The 13,093-nt window shown below is 58.2% G+C and overlaps 6 protein-coding genes across 6 annotated transcripts; 4 read left to right on the top strand and 2 right to left on the bottom strand.

The window, feature by feature from the left end:
- Positions 1-434: 434 nt before the first annotated feature.
- ACA1_287590 (uncharacterized protein) lies at positions 435-1,465 on the top strand (the record flags this gene model as incomplete). The annotated part of the gene is made up of 4 exons (XM_004367758.1): positions 435-473; positions 539-804; positions 894-1,084; positions 1,164-1,465. The coding sequence occupies 4 exons, from the start codon at positions 435-437 to the stop codon at positions 1,463-1,465; spliced, it is 798 nt and encodes a 265-aa protein (XP_004367815.1).
- A 2,548-nt stretch (positions 1,466-4,013) lies between these two features.
- Positions 4,014-5,361, bottom strand: ACA1_287600 (RFX DNAbinding domain containing protein; the record flags this gene model as incomplete). Its single annotated transcript, XM_004367759.1, has 3 exons — positions 4,014-4,844; positions 4,994-5,186; positions 5,267-5,361. 3 exons carry the CDS (start codon positions 5,359-5,361, stop codon positions 4,014-4,016), a joined length of 1,119 nt encoding a protein of 372 aa, XP_004367816.1.
- Positions 5,362-6,654: 1,293 nt separating this feature from the next.
- ACA1_287610 (RFX DNAbinding domain containing protein) lies at positions 6,655-8,120 on the top strand (the record flags this gene model as incomplete). Its single annotated transcript, XM_004367760.1, has 3 exons — positions 6,655-6,749; positions 6,859-6,993; positions 7,205-8,120. The coding sequence occupies 3 exons, from the start codon at positions 6,655-6,657 to the stop codon at positions 8,118-8,120; spliced, it is 1,146 nt and encodes a 381-aa protein (XP_004367817.1).
- A 969-nt stretch (positions 8,121-9,089) lies between these two features.
- Positions 9,090-9,569, top strand: ACA1_287620 (uncharacterized protein; the record flags this gene model as incomplete). Its single annotated transcript, XM_004367761.1, has 3 exons — positions 9,090-9,291; positions 9,364-9,492; positions 9,526-9,569. The coding sequence occupies 3 exons, from the start codon at positions 9,090-9,092 to the stop codon at positions 9,567-9,569; spliced, it is 375 nt and encodes a 124-aa protein (XP_004367818.1).
- Positions 9,570-9,768: 199 nt separating this feature from the next.
- Positions 9,769-11,310, top strand: ACA1_287630 (uncharacterized protein; the record flags this gene model as incomplete). The annotated part of the gene is made up of 8 exons (XM_004367762.1): positions 9,769-9,884; positions 9,958-9,985; positions 10,317-10,358; positions 10,446-10,543; positions 10,601-10,703; positions 10,788-11,027; positions 11,108-11,168; positions 11,240-11,310. The coding sequence occupies 8 exons, from the start codon at positions 9,769-9,771 to the stop codon at positions 11,308-11,310; spliced, it is 759 nt and encodes a 252-aa protein (XP_004367819.1).
- A 99-nt stretch (positions 11,311-11,409) lies between these two features.
- On the bottom strand, positions 11,410-13,076 carry ACA1_287640 (uncharacterized protein; the record flags this gene model as incomplete). The annotated part of the gene is made up of 2 exons (XM_004367763.1): positions 11,410-11,746; positions 11,839-13,076. 2 exons carry the CDS (start codon positions 13,074-13,076, stop codon positions 11,410-11,412), a joined length of 1,575 nt encoding a protein of 524 aa, XP_004367820.1.
- Between the last annotated feature and the right edge of the window lie 17 nt (positions 13,077-13,093).

Consider the following 13,093-nt stretch of genomic DNA (forward strand, 5'->3'; position numbering starts at 1 on the left):
CATCAGCCAAATCCAATCGACCGAGAGGGAAAAAGGGTGAGAAAAGAAAACAGTAAAAGTAGAATCACTTTGTAAACATCATTTTTCAAGACATCATGCTGGCCTCGGGTCTATCGTCGTTGAAAAACATGTACTTGCCATTGAGCCCATTCAGCATGGTGGTATTTACTCAAACGCTCACTCGCCCCCTTGTGCAGCACGACCGGGTTGCGTATGCCTGACGCCACAACGGTCAAGGCAACTACCGAATCGCTCGCCCATTCGATTCAACTTTTGCCCACACTAGGCGGCACCGATTCATACCACGAGAATGGAATCAATTTAGGCGCTGGCTCTGATCTGCTGCAGCGGTACCTTCTTGCCACGACACCCGCGGGTGTTGTTCTCACGACTGACCTTTCTTTCCACAAAGCTACGAAGGGCTCTTGGCGCAGATGCACGAGAACCAGGTCACTCTTGCCGCGCAGGCTGAGGTACCTGGTTCCACTCTTACCGTCTGCACCGTGTCGTGAGCCAGCTCATTGTTTGCGTGGTGAAGACGACGGACCAGAGGGTTCGGCCAGTACTGGAGCGATGCAACGCACAGTACCGAGCCATCAACGCCCTGTACAAGGAGCTGTGGACCCTGCCCAAGGTGCTGGAGGGCCTGGCCAGCTTCCAGCAGTCCCTACGCGCAATCTGCGACGACATCGACAATCTCGAGGTGCTGCTCGCCGAACGCAACGTCGAAGTGGAGGCCCTGGAGCTCGAACGGTGGAAGATCACCCAACAGCACAAGCTCGAGGAGTACCGCCAGATCAAACGGTTCGTAGTGGTCGTGCCTCCGTCGTGACTTGTCTGGGTTGCGTTCATGTTTGCTCACTTTACAATAACGTCATCACCATCGACAACAGTGGCGAACTCCAGAGGTTGGAAAAGGAGATGCAGGCGAAGAAGAAGCAGTTGGAGAAGGAACTGCTAAAGGGCGAGGAACGAGAGAAGAAGAAGCTCGAAGAGGAGGAGAGGAAGTACCGGGAAGCCTGCGAGGCCGCCTTCAGACACTCCATGGAGGAGTTCAAGAAATACGGACCACAAGCTATACCACGTAAGCCCCCTGCCCTCTCGCCATGGTGCCATTGCGCAGCAGTGCGAGTGCTGACAGCTTCCATGACTTCCTTCGTCAGGCGCGCAAGTGAAGGAGTCGCTGGAGCAGATCTCGCTGGGCGCTGTCAGCGACAGCGACCTGGAGCAGTTCCTGGGATCGGACGACGAAGACGACGCGGAGGACCTCATCGGTGAGGACGAGCGCTGGGGACACAAGTGGGAAGCGGACAACGAACCTGAAGACGCGGGAACGAACAGCGAAAGCGAGAAGGAGAAGGGGAGCAACGACTCTGAAGACACGGAAGAGGAAGAGGACAAGCACCAAGCGCCAAGCGAACGGCCTGCGGCGGGGGAGGATGATGAGCAATCGACCCGACAGTGAGGGACGCAGATGGGGCTCTATTTATTTGTAAAGGTCTACCTACCTAGCTTCGTTCTCTCGAGACGTCTAAAGGAGAAGCTGCGGGCTCGTCTTGAACGTGAGGCGTGCGGGTTCGCCGCCATCTTCACCTCGCTCAAGTCTCGAGGGACCACCGAAAGACCCAAGCAGGGGTCGAGCCGAGCTTGATGGAGACATGAACCGGTGGCTCGGCGTCGGCGGGACCACGGGACTTCGGGCACCAGCAGACTCGGTCCATAGCAGAGAGTCCTGCAGGGTAGACCGAGGGCTACGCCTGGGGAGCGAGAACCATGCGTGGGTGCTCTGCCAGCCGTAAGGCATCTGCTCTTGCGATCGGCGCAGGTTCGTCTGTGCGACCTGCGACACAGATGTTTAGCCAGATGGTTCGACTGCCCAGCGAGAAGAGAACAGGTTACCCAGCCGATGGAGGATTCTAACTCTCGCTCAATGGCTGCGCTGATCTCGGCGGAGGAAGGCAGGAGTGCTGATTCGTTTTCGAAAGCGTGCACGAGCTTGTCTTGCTCAACCATCAGCCGTCGGCAGCTCTCGAGCAGATCTGCGACGCCGATGGTCTCTGAGTCGTTCGGGGAGCGCGTTAGGTTGGCTCTTTGGCACGATCACGGACAGGCCGCAAAGGAGGAGCACCTGACGTCAAGGATTTGCTGGCCTTCTTTGGGGGTGTGGCTGCTTGACACGCGACTGTTGACTTGGCCTTCTTCTTCGGTGGGGCCGAGACGCCCAAAGTGGTATCTGTTGCGGTGAAGAGGGATGAGGGCATGGCAGGAGGAGTTTGAGAGGTCCGTACCGCAGACAATCGTCTTGCTCTTGTCGAAGAAGTCGTCTTCGTCAAATGCGAGGCTGATCCGAGGTCTCTCTTTGAACACACCCATCGGTAAGAGTGTAGGCCCGCAGCAAGCAGGGTGAACGTACTCGCAGCCTCAACTGTCTTAGATCGCTTGCCGTTGTTAAACATCCCGAACGTGTTGGGCAGGGAGGGTGGCTGGGGATGGATATAGGATCAGCCTCAGGTAAGAGTTGCTCAGCGTTGGAGGGTTGGGCAACGTACGCGAACTGGCTCAGGATGCCCAGCGCTGGCGTCCATTGTTCCTTCATCTCCGCTGCTCGCTGGCCGTTTCGTTATCTCCTTTGCGAACCCCTTGTCTTTGAGCTGCTTGTTCATCACCTTCTGTACCACCGAATCGATCATCTTCCTCCGCTCCTCGGCGAGCTTGTCCTTCTCTTCAAGGAACACCTCGGTTCCAGCGACAGTTTGAACTGGGGGCTTACCTGCCCAAGTACGCGTGCGCGTCAACCCGGGTGGGAAGTGGAGGGGATGGGGGGGAAGTACTGCTGCTTCGCTGCTCGGCAGTCTTTGGTTGGTATTCGAATCGCTTCAGTGCGGAGGTGCGCGCCAGCTCTTCATCCTTATCGTTCCTCCTCCTCGTCCTGCCCCCTCGCCTTGCTGGAGTTTTCTTCTTGGATTGTTGTGACGCGCTACTACTTTCTGCTGAGAAGGGTGGTTTCACTTGCTCCTCCTGCGTCTTCGCCTCCTCCACGGGTACCTTCTTGCCCAATGCCGCTTTGAACTGCGCTATGCGGCTCTCCGACGACATCAGAGCCTCTCTCTCCTTGAGTCCGTGTACGTGAAGGTCTTGCTTGGGCAGTTCGTGCGACTTGTTCCTCCTCTACTCGCATAGCAAATGTTCGGCCAGGCTCTGGTTTAGGAAAGTTTTGCACGACGAATTTGGTAAATGGTGGAAGACGCGAAAGAAAGAGGGACGAGAAGGGGTGGAGCGAGAGATGCGTTTATTTCTTCCGCTCGATGGTCGTGACTGATGTTACAACAAGTGGCCGGGAGGGCGAAGGGTGACACTTCGCGACCCGACAATAAATAAATAACTTATGTGGGGTGGGGTTGGTTGGGCGTCCCATTTGGGACACCCCGGGGTGTGGAGAGCCGCGTCGCGAGGAACGGAGGTATGTACACCCCGGCACGCCTTGGCGTAGGCGAGGGCCGGGGTTCCTGGGGTAGGCAGCAGCAGCCGCGCGAGACGAAGGAGAGCCGAGAGGCAGACAGGCGAGTCGAGAGCCGGAACGAGAAGTCGCGATCGCGTGAGAGGGATCGGGCGATGTCGTTGGGCGTCGTCGAGTGCGAGTGTGTCGTCGGAGGTCTCCGTCGGTAGGCGCGAGAAGGCTAGCCGCCCAGGGCGTGGGTTCGCTCGAGCGTCGTCGGTGGTCTCCACAATAAATAAATAACTGAGTGTAGAGGATAGAGGGGAGAGCAGAATATCGCGAATAAATAATAGCCGCCGTCGTGTGTACAGGTCGGGTCGAGATGGTCGAATGTCGGATCGATGTCGAACCATGATTCGAGATCTCGTAGTCCCGGACCGAAGAGGTGGTGACGGAGCAGATCGAGAGAAAGATTCGGAGGACGTGGGTAGATAGATGTGGCAGATGGGTTGTTCGTCGATTCGCAGAGCAGCGCAATTGCGACGATTTCGGGGGTCGGACAACGAAGGCCGAGTCTCTAGTTGTCCATGAGGAAGGCGGTCCAGTCGTCCTCGAGCGGCAAGGCTATCTCGACCGAGGGAGGCGACGAGGGGTTGGTGAGGCCGGCGGGCATCGTCACGTAGAGCGGGAGCTGCTCGAGGCCGCTCGACGGGTAGGCTGAGTAGGTGCCGCACGACGAGGCCTGGGCCATGTAGACGGACGACGACTCGGCGGACGAGGCGGGGCTGGTCATCTCCTCAGGCAGCCAGGTGAGGGGCTCCTGCTTGATGTAGGCCGCATCATCCACGGCGGGCATGTTGGTGACGTGGAGGGCCGGTTGGGCCACACCAGCCTTGCTCGCCTGCTGGCACTCGACGCAGTACAGGCAGCCCGACGAAGGCGACGAGACGGCGGCCATCGACGACGAGCTGACGGGGAGCTCCATGCCGGGCTGCTGGTCGGCGAGCATATCGGAGTGCTGAGCCGGGTTGGAGAGGAACATCCACGACGTGGGCGAGGTCGAGCGAGACGACGTGCCGCCGGGCGAGGCCGGAGCGGTGCACACCATGGCCGGCTGCTGCTGGTGCTGGTGCTGCTGCGGGTTCATCATGGTGGCCGAGCCGTTGCTGCCGGGCATGAGACACGAGAGGTAGGTCATCTCCTCGTTCTCGCCGAACGAGAGCGAGCCCGTGCTGCCGGTCGAGAGGAAGATCTTCGAGGCCGACTCGGGGCTGCAGGGCGAGTCCATGAAGCCGCCCACGTCCGAGCCGTCGCTGGGCGAGTCCGGCAGGAGACCGATCTCGTCGCCCGTCGGGAACGCGCGCTCCTCCTCCTGGTTCATCGAGATGCGCTGGAGGTGCGTGTAGTGCTGTTGTGGATCAACGCACGCGAGGCGGAGGAGAGATGTCATTGTAAGTGTCATGTCACAGTTGTAGGGTCACCGGGACATTTTGCCGCGTAATTGTCCGGACATGAAGACGAGGCAGCTGAGCTGGTGGTGGTGGCGATGAAGGGTACCTGCTTGGTGTGGCCGCGAGGTCCCTTGCGGTTGCACTTGATCGAGGGGAAGGCGCGCTTGACGAGCTTCCCGAAAAATGTGGGCGAGATGAGCGGCTTCTTGGTCACCTGCTTCGTGACGTTGAGGTAGTGGTTGTAGACGCTGCGCTTGCTCAACGACCCCGACGTGCCCACCATGTAGTTCTCTCGCAGCCTAGGATGGATGGAGAGGGTCGAAAGAGTTAGCACGTTCGTTGGTTGGTTGGCTGGGTGGTAGAGAGTGTGGGTGCGTACCAGAAGACGATGTGGTTGGCGTGAAGTCGTCGCTCGAGGTTGTCCATGAGCTGCTTGTGCTGTTCCCTCTCACCGTCGGCGACGCAAATCCTCATCGTGTGTGTAGATGGAGTGGTGGTGAAATAAATAATTATGCGAGAGAGGATAGAGTAGAAGCCCCTAGAGATAGAAAATATGAGTGGTTGAGAGCGGTTATGTGTGAAGGAAGTGCTTGCTCTACACCACACGGTGACAAACGACTCAGCTGTCTGGGTTTGGTTTGGTGACGAAAGTACCAAGCAGCGCAGACCATGTTTTATACCCCACCCGACCAAACCGTTACCTGCCGACAAAAAATGATTTATTAATTAACGCGGACATCTGGTTTCGCGTAAGTGTCGACCCTTCCCCAACTCTTTCCGTATCTCCCAAGTCCGAGGGACGAAAACTCCCGGCAAGATGATGTGGCACCAATCGCGTGCTTCCCTTTTCTGCCTCGTGTCTACGGTTGTGCTAGGGTTTAAGAAGGCTGCACTTGACTATTGGTCCACGAGATAAAAGTGCGGCCTGCCATTGGGTCCTTCCGGCCCAATAACCACGCAGCCAATAGCCTGTTTGAGCAACGCGGAATCTCGGTAATGCCGAGACCTTATTTGTCGACCTGATGACGCCAGATCCCGCACACTGCCGCGAGGGTAATAGCAGGCATATATGAGAGGTATGTGTGGTATTTGTGCTGGTGTTGGTGGGCCATGGATTGCCGCAAGGACCATGGCGCAGGGCGAAGAGCCGCGTTGAGGGCGGCCGTGGGTAAAGAGAGAGAGTTGAACACCTCGGCCAGAGGTCAAGGAGACGACGGTGGAGCGTTGCAGTGACCTACGCGCCTTGGGATTCTGTAGACCTACCAACCGGTTCAGCCAATGCCATCCGCTCCGGGCGCTTTGGCGACGGGTATCCGTGCGCCACCCAATCGCACGGCGAGAGCCCCGTTAACATGGCGCCCGTGTGCTCGGCCCCTTCGGCGACCTCTGTTCGGTGACGTTGCAGTGTGGCGCCTCTTTGTGCCGCGTCACCTCGACACCCGTTCCATCGAGCCGACACACAAGGGGACAGGAGTGCCGGGGCAAAGCGGTTTATGCGCGCGGTGCGGCGGGATTGGGCGCAAACAGAGCAACGTGTGCCTGGTTGGTCGCGAGGTAGAACGGTGTTGACGACACCGAAAAACAAAAGGGGGGCCTGAGAAGAGAGCACGTCACTACCGGTCTCCACCTGGTCTTCTTCGCTACAGAGTTGAACTCTTTCAAACCCCTCAAAACAAACAAACGCGAACCGAGCAGAACTGACTGTCTCTCGCCAGCGCACTACTCCCTTCAGCCCAGCGAGCGCCACACAAGACACAACACCACAAGATGAAGAGGAAGGCAGTCGCCGCGGCCGTGAACCCTAAGCTCGCCAAGTTCTCCAAGAAGGACACTGAAGAGAAGCAGCTCGTCGTTATTCACTGGTACGCGCTGCTCCCTCCACTCTGACCTAATCTTTCGCTCGTCTCGTCTCGTCTCATCTAATCTAAACTCACTCTTTGTTTTGTGTTCTTCTTCTTCTTGTGCGTCCAGGCTGCGTCAGAACTACTACTTGGGCAGCGGCGGTTCCACGCCCAAGGCGCTGCTGTTCCAGGAGTACCTCGACATGTGCCAGGCGGAGAACGTGGAGCCCACCTCCAACTCGGCCTTTGGCAAGCTCGTTCGCACGTACGTCCCCCCCACAGCCCTTCACCCCCTCCCCCCTTCGCCCAACGTGGCGCCTCGGACCTCGCGGTCTTGTGTCCAAGGAGCTTTTTTCCTGCTTTCTGTTTGGACACGTCCAGCCAATTACAAAGTGCCAAATCTTGTCTCGACCTAATTTTTTATTTTTAATCTTCATTTTTGCTAATTTTGCTTTCGTTTTGTTTTTTGGTTACAGGGCCTTCCCGGGCGTGCAGTCGAGCAGGAAGGGACCGCGCGGGGCGGCCAAGCACCAGTACAAGAACCTGCTGCCCATCGCCCTGGCGGCCGGCGGCGAGCGAGCACGCGTGGTGGTGAGCAGCATGGGCGAGAGCGAGCCCAGCAGCGAGGCGCACGACGACGAGGAGTACGAGGAGGAGCTCGAGGCTTCTTCGAGCTCCTTCACCATCGTCGGCTCTTCGTCATCGCCCGTCTCTTCGCCGCAGCAGGCCTCGCCCGTTCGCCACCGCCGCCAGGCCTACGAGTCAAGCCCGGTCAGCGACGAGTCAAGCTCTTCTTCTTCCTCCTCTTCGTTCTACTTCTCGTCCGCGCCCGGGCCCGTTCCCTCGTCGCCCGCCTCGTCGGCGCTGGAGGACGGCGACCAGCTGGCCTCTTCCCCGACGCTTTCGTTCTCCTACTCTTCGTCGCCGTCATCGTCACCCCTGGCGGTGATGCCGATGATGACCCACTCGGCCGAGTGGATGCCGCCCATCTTGCAAGTCGTGGACGGCGTGTCGGCCCAGCACCACCACTGCCAGCACCTCCCGTACCGTCAGCACGAGCTCGAAGAGGGAGCGCAGAGCTCGTTCGATGACATAATCGACGCCTACGGCGCCGAGGCCGCGGCGGCGGCCGAGCAGGGCGTGTGGGAGGGCGACGACGTGGAGGCCTTCTTCTCGATCACGACCAGCCCCTACGCCGCTTCGAGCTTCCTGATGCCCTCGGCTCACGGCTACGGCTCGTTTGGCACCGACTTCGGGTTCGTGGGCGCGAACGAGCGACGAGAAGAGGAAGCTCAGATGATGTGGTGCAGCAGCGGCTCGAGCGTGGAGGATATATTATCCGCCAACAAGGGGGAGGAGTGGATCGACAACATCCTCCAGGGCTGCAACTAGCATCGCCACGACATCAAGCGGATCGTGGAGTGTAAAAAAGAGCGAGGGCGGGTGGTGGCAGTGCACACGAGAATCGCTGTGCTGCGTGTATTATTCAGACATAAAATTTATGTGTACTTTACGCAAGTGTTTCCTGGGGGGGCAACAGCACGCAGGTTGCGGTACCGAGGTCCGATCACACTCGCACAGGCATCAGCCAACGGTCGTCCCTGCGACACAAGAACTTCCCATCACACCTGACCAACTTGGTGATTATTTTGTTTTTTTTAACTGGATCATTTTTCACATTCCTCACAGTGTCCAGCAGAAGCAACAACAACATGTTTTTTCAAAAGCTGTCAGGCCTATATTGGCCTGTATTCAGCCTTGGCAGAACCTCAAATGCAAGGCTTGGGGGCCACAAAAAAGGGCACTCTGACCTCCTTAATCAATCACCAACAGTGACATGAAGAGTTGTACAGAGGCCTCTGATGGCCCACCCTGACACATAATATCCCACAGGTTACAACCAGAGGTGTACAACACAGGCTTGTAGCTCATGGTGAGGCTATTAAGTTTGGCCATAACACATATATTTGGATCAGGGCAGGATACCAGTTCATCTCTGAACCAAGTTTGTGAAGTCTACTGACTCAACTTGCAATTTGCTGCAAGGACTGTAATTCACATTTCATCTGGTGGCAGGCTGGAAGTGGAATGTATGCACTTTTCTATTACTGCTTGGTGTGACTTTTCCTGAGACTGGCTTTATGCAGACAATAAAGCAACAGGCACCATGTGATGGACACCCTCAAAGGAACTTGTTGGGTAAAATTGGCCAATACGTCAAGCTTTGTGGCTCCTTTCTACAGCGCATGGGACAACTAAGTGGCCAATAGGACACGCAATCGACTTTACAGAATGAATGAGGCCCACGAATTGCTCAAAACCATTTCTTCATCCCCACCCCCCACACCACCCACATCAGCTATGCGAGTGCAGACCGCCGGCCCAGGATCTTCGGGGTATGAGCCCAACAGGCTGGACCCTGGCAAAGCGCTGCCGTCGGCTCGCGTGCAGGGTACCCGAGTGCAGGCGGCCGGTCCCGGCAGCAATAGCTACCAACCCAACAAGGTTGATGCTGGCAAGTTCGCGCCTTCGGGCCACGTCCAGCCAGGCTTCGTTCGAGCGGGTACGAAATTTGCCCCCAACAAGATTTCCATCGATCGTAACGATTTACGTTATATCTTCATTTCATGCTCAGGCTCTACGGCTTCGGGTCCAGGCACTGAAGTGCACCGTCAAGCGGCAACGCCAGGTTGGGCCACCAACGTGTCTCGTGACACGCCCGTCAACGCGGCGCCTCGCCCCAGTGGAGGCGGTGGCGCGAGCGGTGCGCGTTTCTGTTCCCAGTGCGGTAATCCAGGGAATGGAGCCCGCTTCTGTTCCGAGTGCGGCAACCAACTATAAGATGACCGTCCCAGTGGGTGTACCGTCGTGCAGTCGAAGGTAACCTATCGTTAGCATTGTGTATTCTAATCGGTGCACCGCCAAATAAATGGTGGGGTACTAATCTTAAAAAAAACAATAATGACTTTCCCTTGTTTGGATCTGGCGGCTTTGTTTGCAAGAGAAGAGACGCGAAGACGAATCAAGAGGCAAGCGGAAGATGGTGAGAATAGTGGGTGGCAGCTACGCCGCGTGGATCGCTATGCTTTTGTTGTGGGTGCCCTCGGTCATTGCCGTTTTCCTCTATTTTGGCTGGACCACCGACACCTACCCTTCGTACCGCCCCCATCCCTCTTGTTCCACTTCTACCCAAGACCTGCGGTGACGATGGTGTTCTCCCTTCCTCTAGGTATGATGCGACGCTCTACCAATCCAGGGTACCGCCCTTCCCCCGGAACACCTTGGCCTTGGATGCTTGATTGAACTGGGTGTTGATTACTCTCTGCCCAACGTTCAGCTCGACCCAATGTACCTGAAGCAGCTCTGGGACTACAGGCGCTCCACCTTCTCCTACTTGCTTGGTACGACTCGCCTTTGTGCTCTTGTGCTGTATGACGCGTTCCACTGTGGAACTAACGGAGCTGTTGGTCACGTGCCATGCAGCCATTGATTTCTTCGTGTGCGCGGTATGCGACCGGGACAACCACCTTCTGGCATGAACATGCCTCACACTTGCTGGCCTCACTTCTTTTTCTATGTTGCCCACAGGGTCTCCTCTTTGCGCTTTACAGCATCATGTGCGTGAAGAAGGTATCGCCCTGTTTCTTGTCGCTCTGTCGGCCAATCCACCACACACGCATGCCGCCAGCCACGAGTGCACTAACGGGGTCAATGCAGATCTTCAAGCACTCTCCGGGGCTGGCCAAGAACCTCATGGTCTATGCCTTTGTGGCTGCCACCATCCTCCCCATCTTCGAGTTCTTGAAGGACATGGGGTACGGCACCGCCTTTCGACAGCAGCCGTGGGCGACTATTCTAACGTGCTGATGCAGAGCTTATGAAGAAGCCTACAACCTGGCCGAAGAGGTCAAGGACTACGAGGCGGGTCATGAAGTCAACTACAGCGCCCTTGAGATCAGCTTCCGCATGACCCAGGTGCGTCAGTTCAACTGTCTCTCAATTGTCTCTCTTTCACGCTGCCCCCGACCACGTCTTTACTTCTCATCATCGGTGGTGCAGGCCCAAAGCATTTGGATCTTCTCGTCAATCTACCTGGCCGTGGGCCTCGCGCTGCTGTGTGCCTCGTACCTGTTCTGGAGGAAGCCCGACTTCCCCAGCAAGGGCCACGCGTACCTGGGCATCGTCATCGCGATCATCGGGTTCCTCTCCTTCGCCTTCGAGATCGCCTCCTTCTTCAACGAGGACCTCCTGGTCGTGTTTGGTGTCACTACGCTCTTCTGGGGCGTCGTTGCCTTCCCGGTATGCCACACTACTTACTACCCCTCCACAATCACCTTTTTCTTGCCGTTTCCGCTCGCTGACCCGCCCCGGGGCGTCAGTTGTGGCTCCTGTGGCTGGGCACTCGCCTCCACCGCGTCGCCGCCATCGAGGTCATCGCCGGTACCTCTGTTCTCCTCACCCTCTCACTCTCCACTCGCCCACCTGACCCCCTTCGACAGCCCCGCGTGCAGGACAGCGCACGGCGCCTGTGCACGACGACGATGACCTGGACCTGGATATTGACGCCAACATGAGGGCATGAACGCTGAAGAAGACGCGACTTGAGAGCGCTCTTGGCTTGAGCAAGACGAATAAATAGCGCGTGTTGGAGAAAGAAGTGGTGCGTCGATGGCTGTTGGTTTCAACCACCCCTCTTGGCTCGGCCTCGCCCCCATCCGCCTCTTCGTGCTCCACGCCAGCTCTTCTTCTTGATGGTGCTGCTTGCCGACGAGAACGACGACGTTCGACTTGCCTTGCTTCGTCCTCGTCCCGTTCCCCTTCCCCTGCCTCCGCCTCTTCCCCCTCGCTTGGGGGGCGTAGCGGCCTCTTCGATCTCCTCCACCAGGTCGACCTCCACGGGTTGCTCCTCTTCCTCTTCTTCGTACGCTGGCTTTTTGGCTCCTCTTCCTCGTTTCTTCTTCTGCTTGTTGAACTGATTCTGGTAGTCGTACGGCAACTCCTGGGTCGCCCACAACGGCCTGTCGCACACACACGCACGACGCACGACACAGGCAATAATATCAGCCTCTGCGCGCGTTCGTTATGTGCCAAGGGGCAGGCCAAGACGCACTTGAAGTTGAAGGTGACGTCGTCGTAGTTGTCCTCGTCCTCGGCGCCTTCCTCCCCGCCCTCCGTTGCCGGTCTCTTCTGCGACCTTGCGGGTTGCGAGTCGGGGACGAGCGCGACCGAGCCAGACGACGACGAAGACGAAGACGACGACGCCGATGCCGGAGCGCGCTTGGCGAAGAAGGAGTTCAGAGTGCCATCGGCCGGCGCGTCGTTGGCACCGAAGGAAGAGGGCAGCTTCCGCGAGCTCTGGCGCACCAGCGGCAGGCGCGTCCTCGTCACCGTCCTCCTTCCCTCACACTCGCCCGCGCCCCCTCGCCTCGCCTGCTCACCGCTGGCCCCTCCGCTACCGCCGTTCTCGCGCAGGGTCATCTCGTGGTGCACGTGCTCTTCGAGCTCCACGCCGCGCCGGAAGTGTCGCTGGCAGAACGGGCACTCGGCCTTGTCTCCCTCCGGCCCGCCGCCGTCGCCGCTGCACTCGATCTCCTCCTCCTCTTCATCGTCCAGCACCACCCCCTCGACGCCCGGACCCGCACCGCTTCGACTTGGTGGCTGCGGCCTCGGCGCCTGTTGCCCGCCAGCGGCGGAGGGATTCCGCTGCTCGAGCTCGGCTTCGACGTGGGCCTGCAGCAGGTCGGCGCTGAACCGCTGCTCACAGAGAGGGCACTCCTCCCCCTCCACGTCCTCTACGCTGTCCTCCAGCGCGTTCTCTTCTTCTTTTTCCTCCTCCTCGACGCCTCTCTCGTCGAGGGCCACGGGCGAGGGTGGCTTCGCTTTCGCGTTGCCGCCGGTAATCTTGAGCGGATTGAGCTTGGGATGGACGACGCCACGCTCACGGCTGCGCGTCTTTCGCAGCTTTCGGGCCGGCGCCTCTGCTTCGTCGGCCCTCTTCTTACGGAGTTTCTGGGAACGATTGTCATCTGCAGCACCGAAGAGGTCGGCCAGCAGCTCCTCCTCATCGAGCGCCTTGAAGTCATCTGCCTTCGGTTTGGCAGCACTTGCACTTCGCGAAGTGGTGGCAGGTGGCTTGTTTCGTTGTTTAAACGGCCAAGGCGCGAAGGCCTCATCATCCTCATCCTCATCTCGGCTGCTGTTCATCTCTACTTGCTGCGTTGCCAGTCCATCGAGATCGACCGACCCTTCCGTCGTTGCTCGTTCGCTCTCATGGACTTCGAGTTGCACCAGTTCCTCCTCCTCGGATTCGTCCAGCACAATGACCGCAACCACCTCCTGCTTCTCCATCCATTCACGTCCAAATG

This window comes from Acanthamoeba castellanii (genome assembly GCF_000313135.1).
Source record: "Acanthamoeba castellanii str. Neff unplaced genomic scaffold scf7180000084777, whole genome shotgun sequence".
Taxonomy (NCBI): domain Eukaryota; phylum Discosea; order Longamoebia; family Acanthamoebidae; genus Acanthamoeba; species Acanthamoeba castellanii.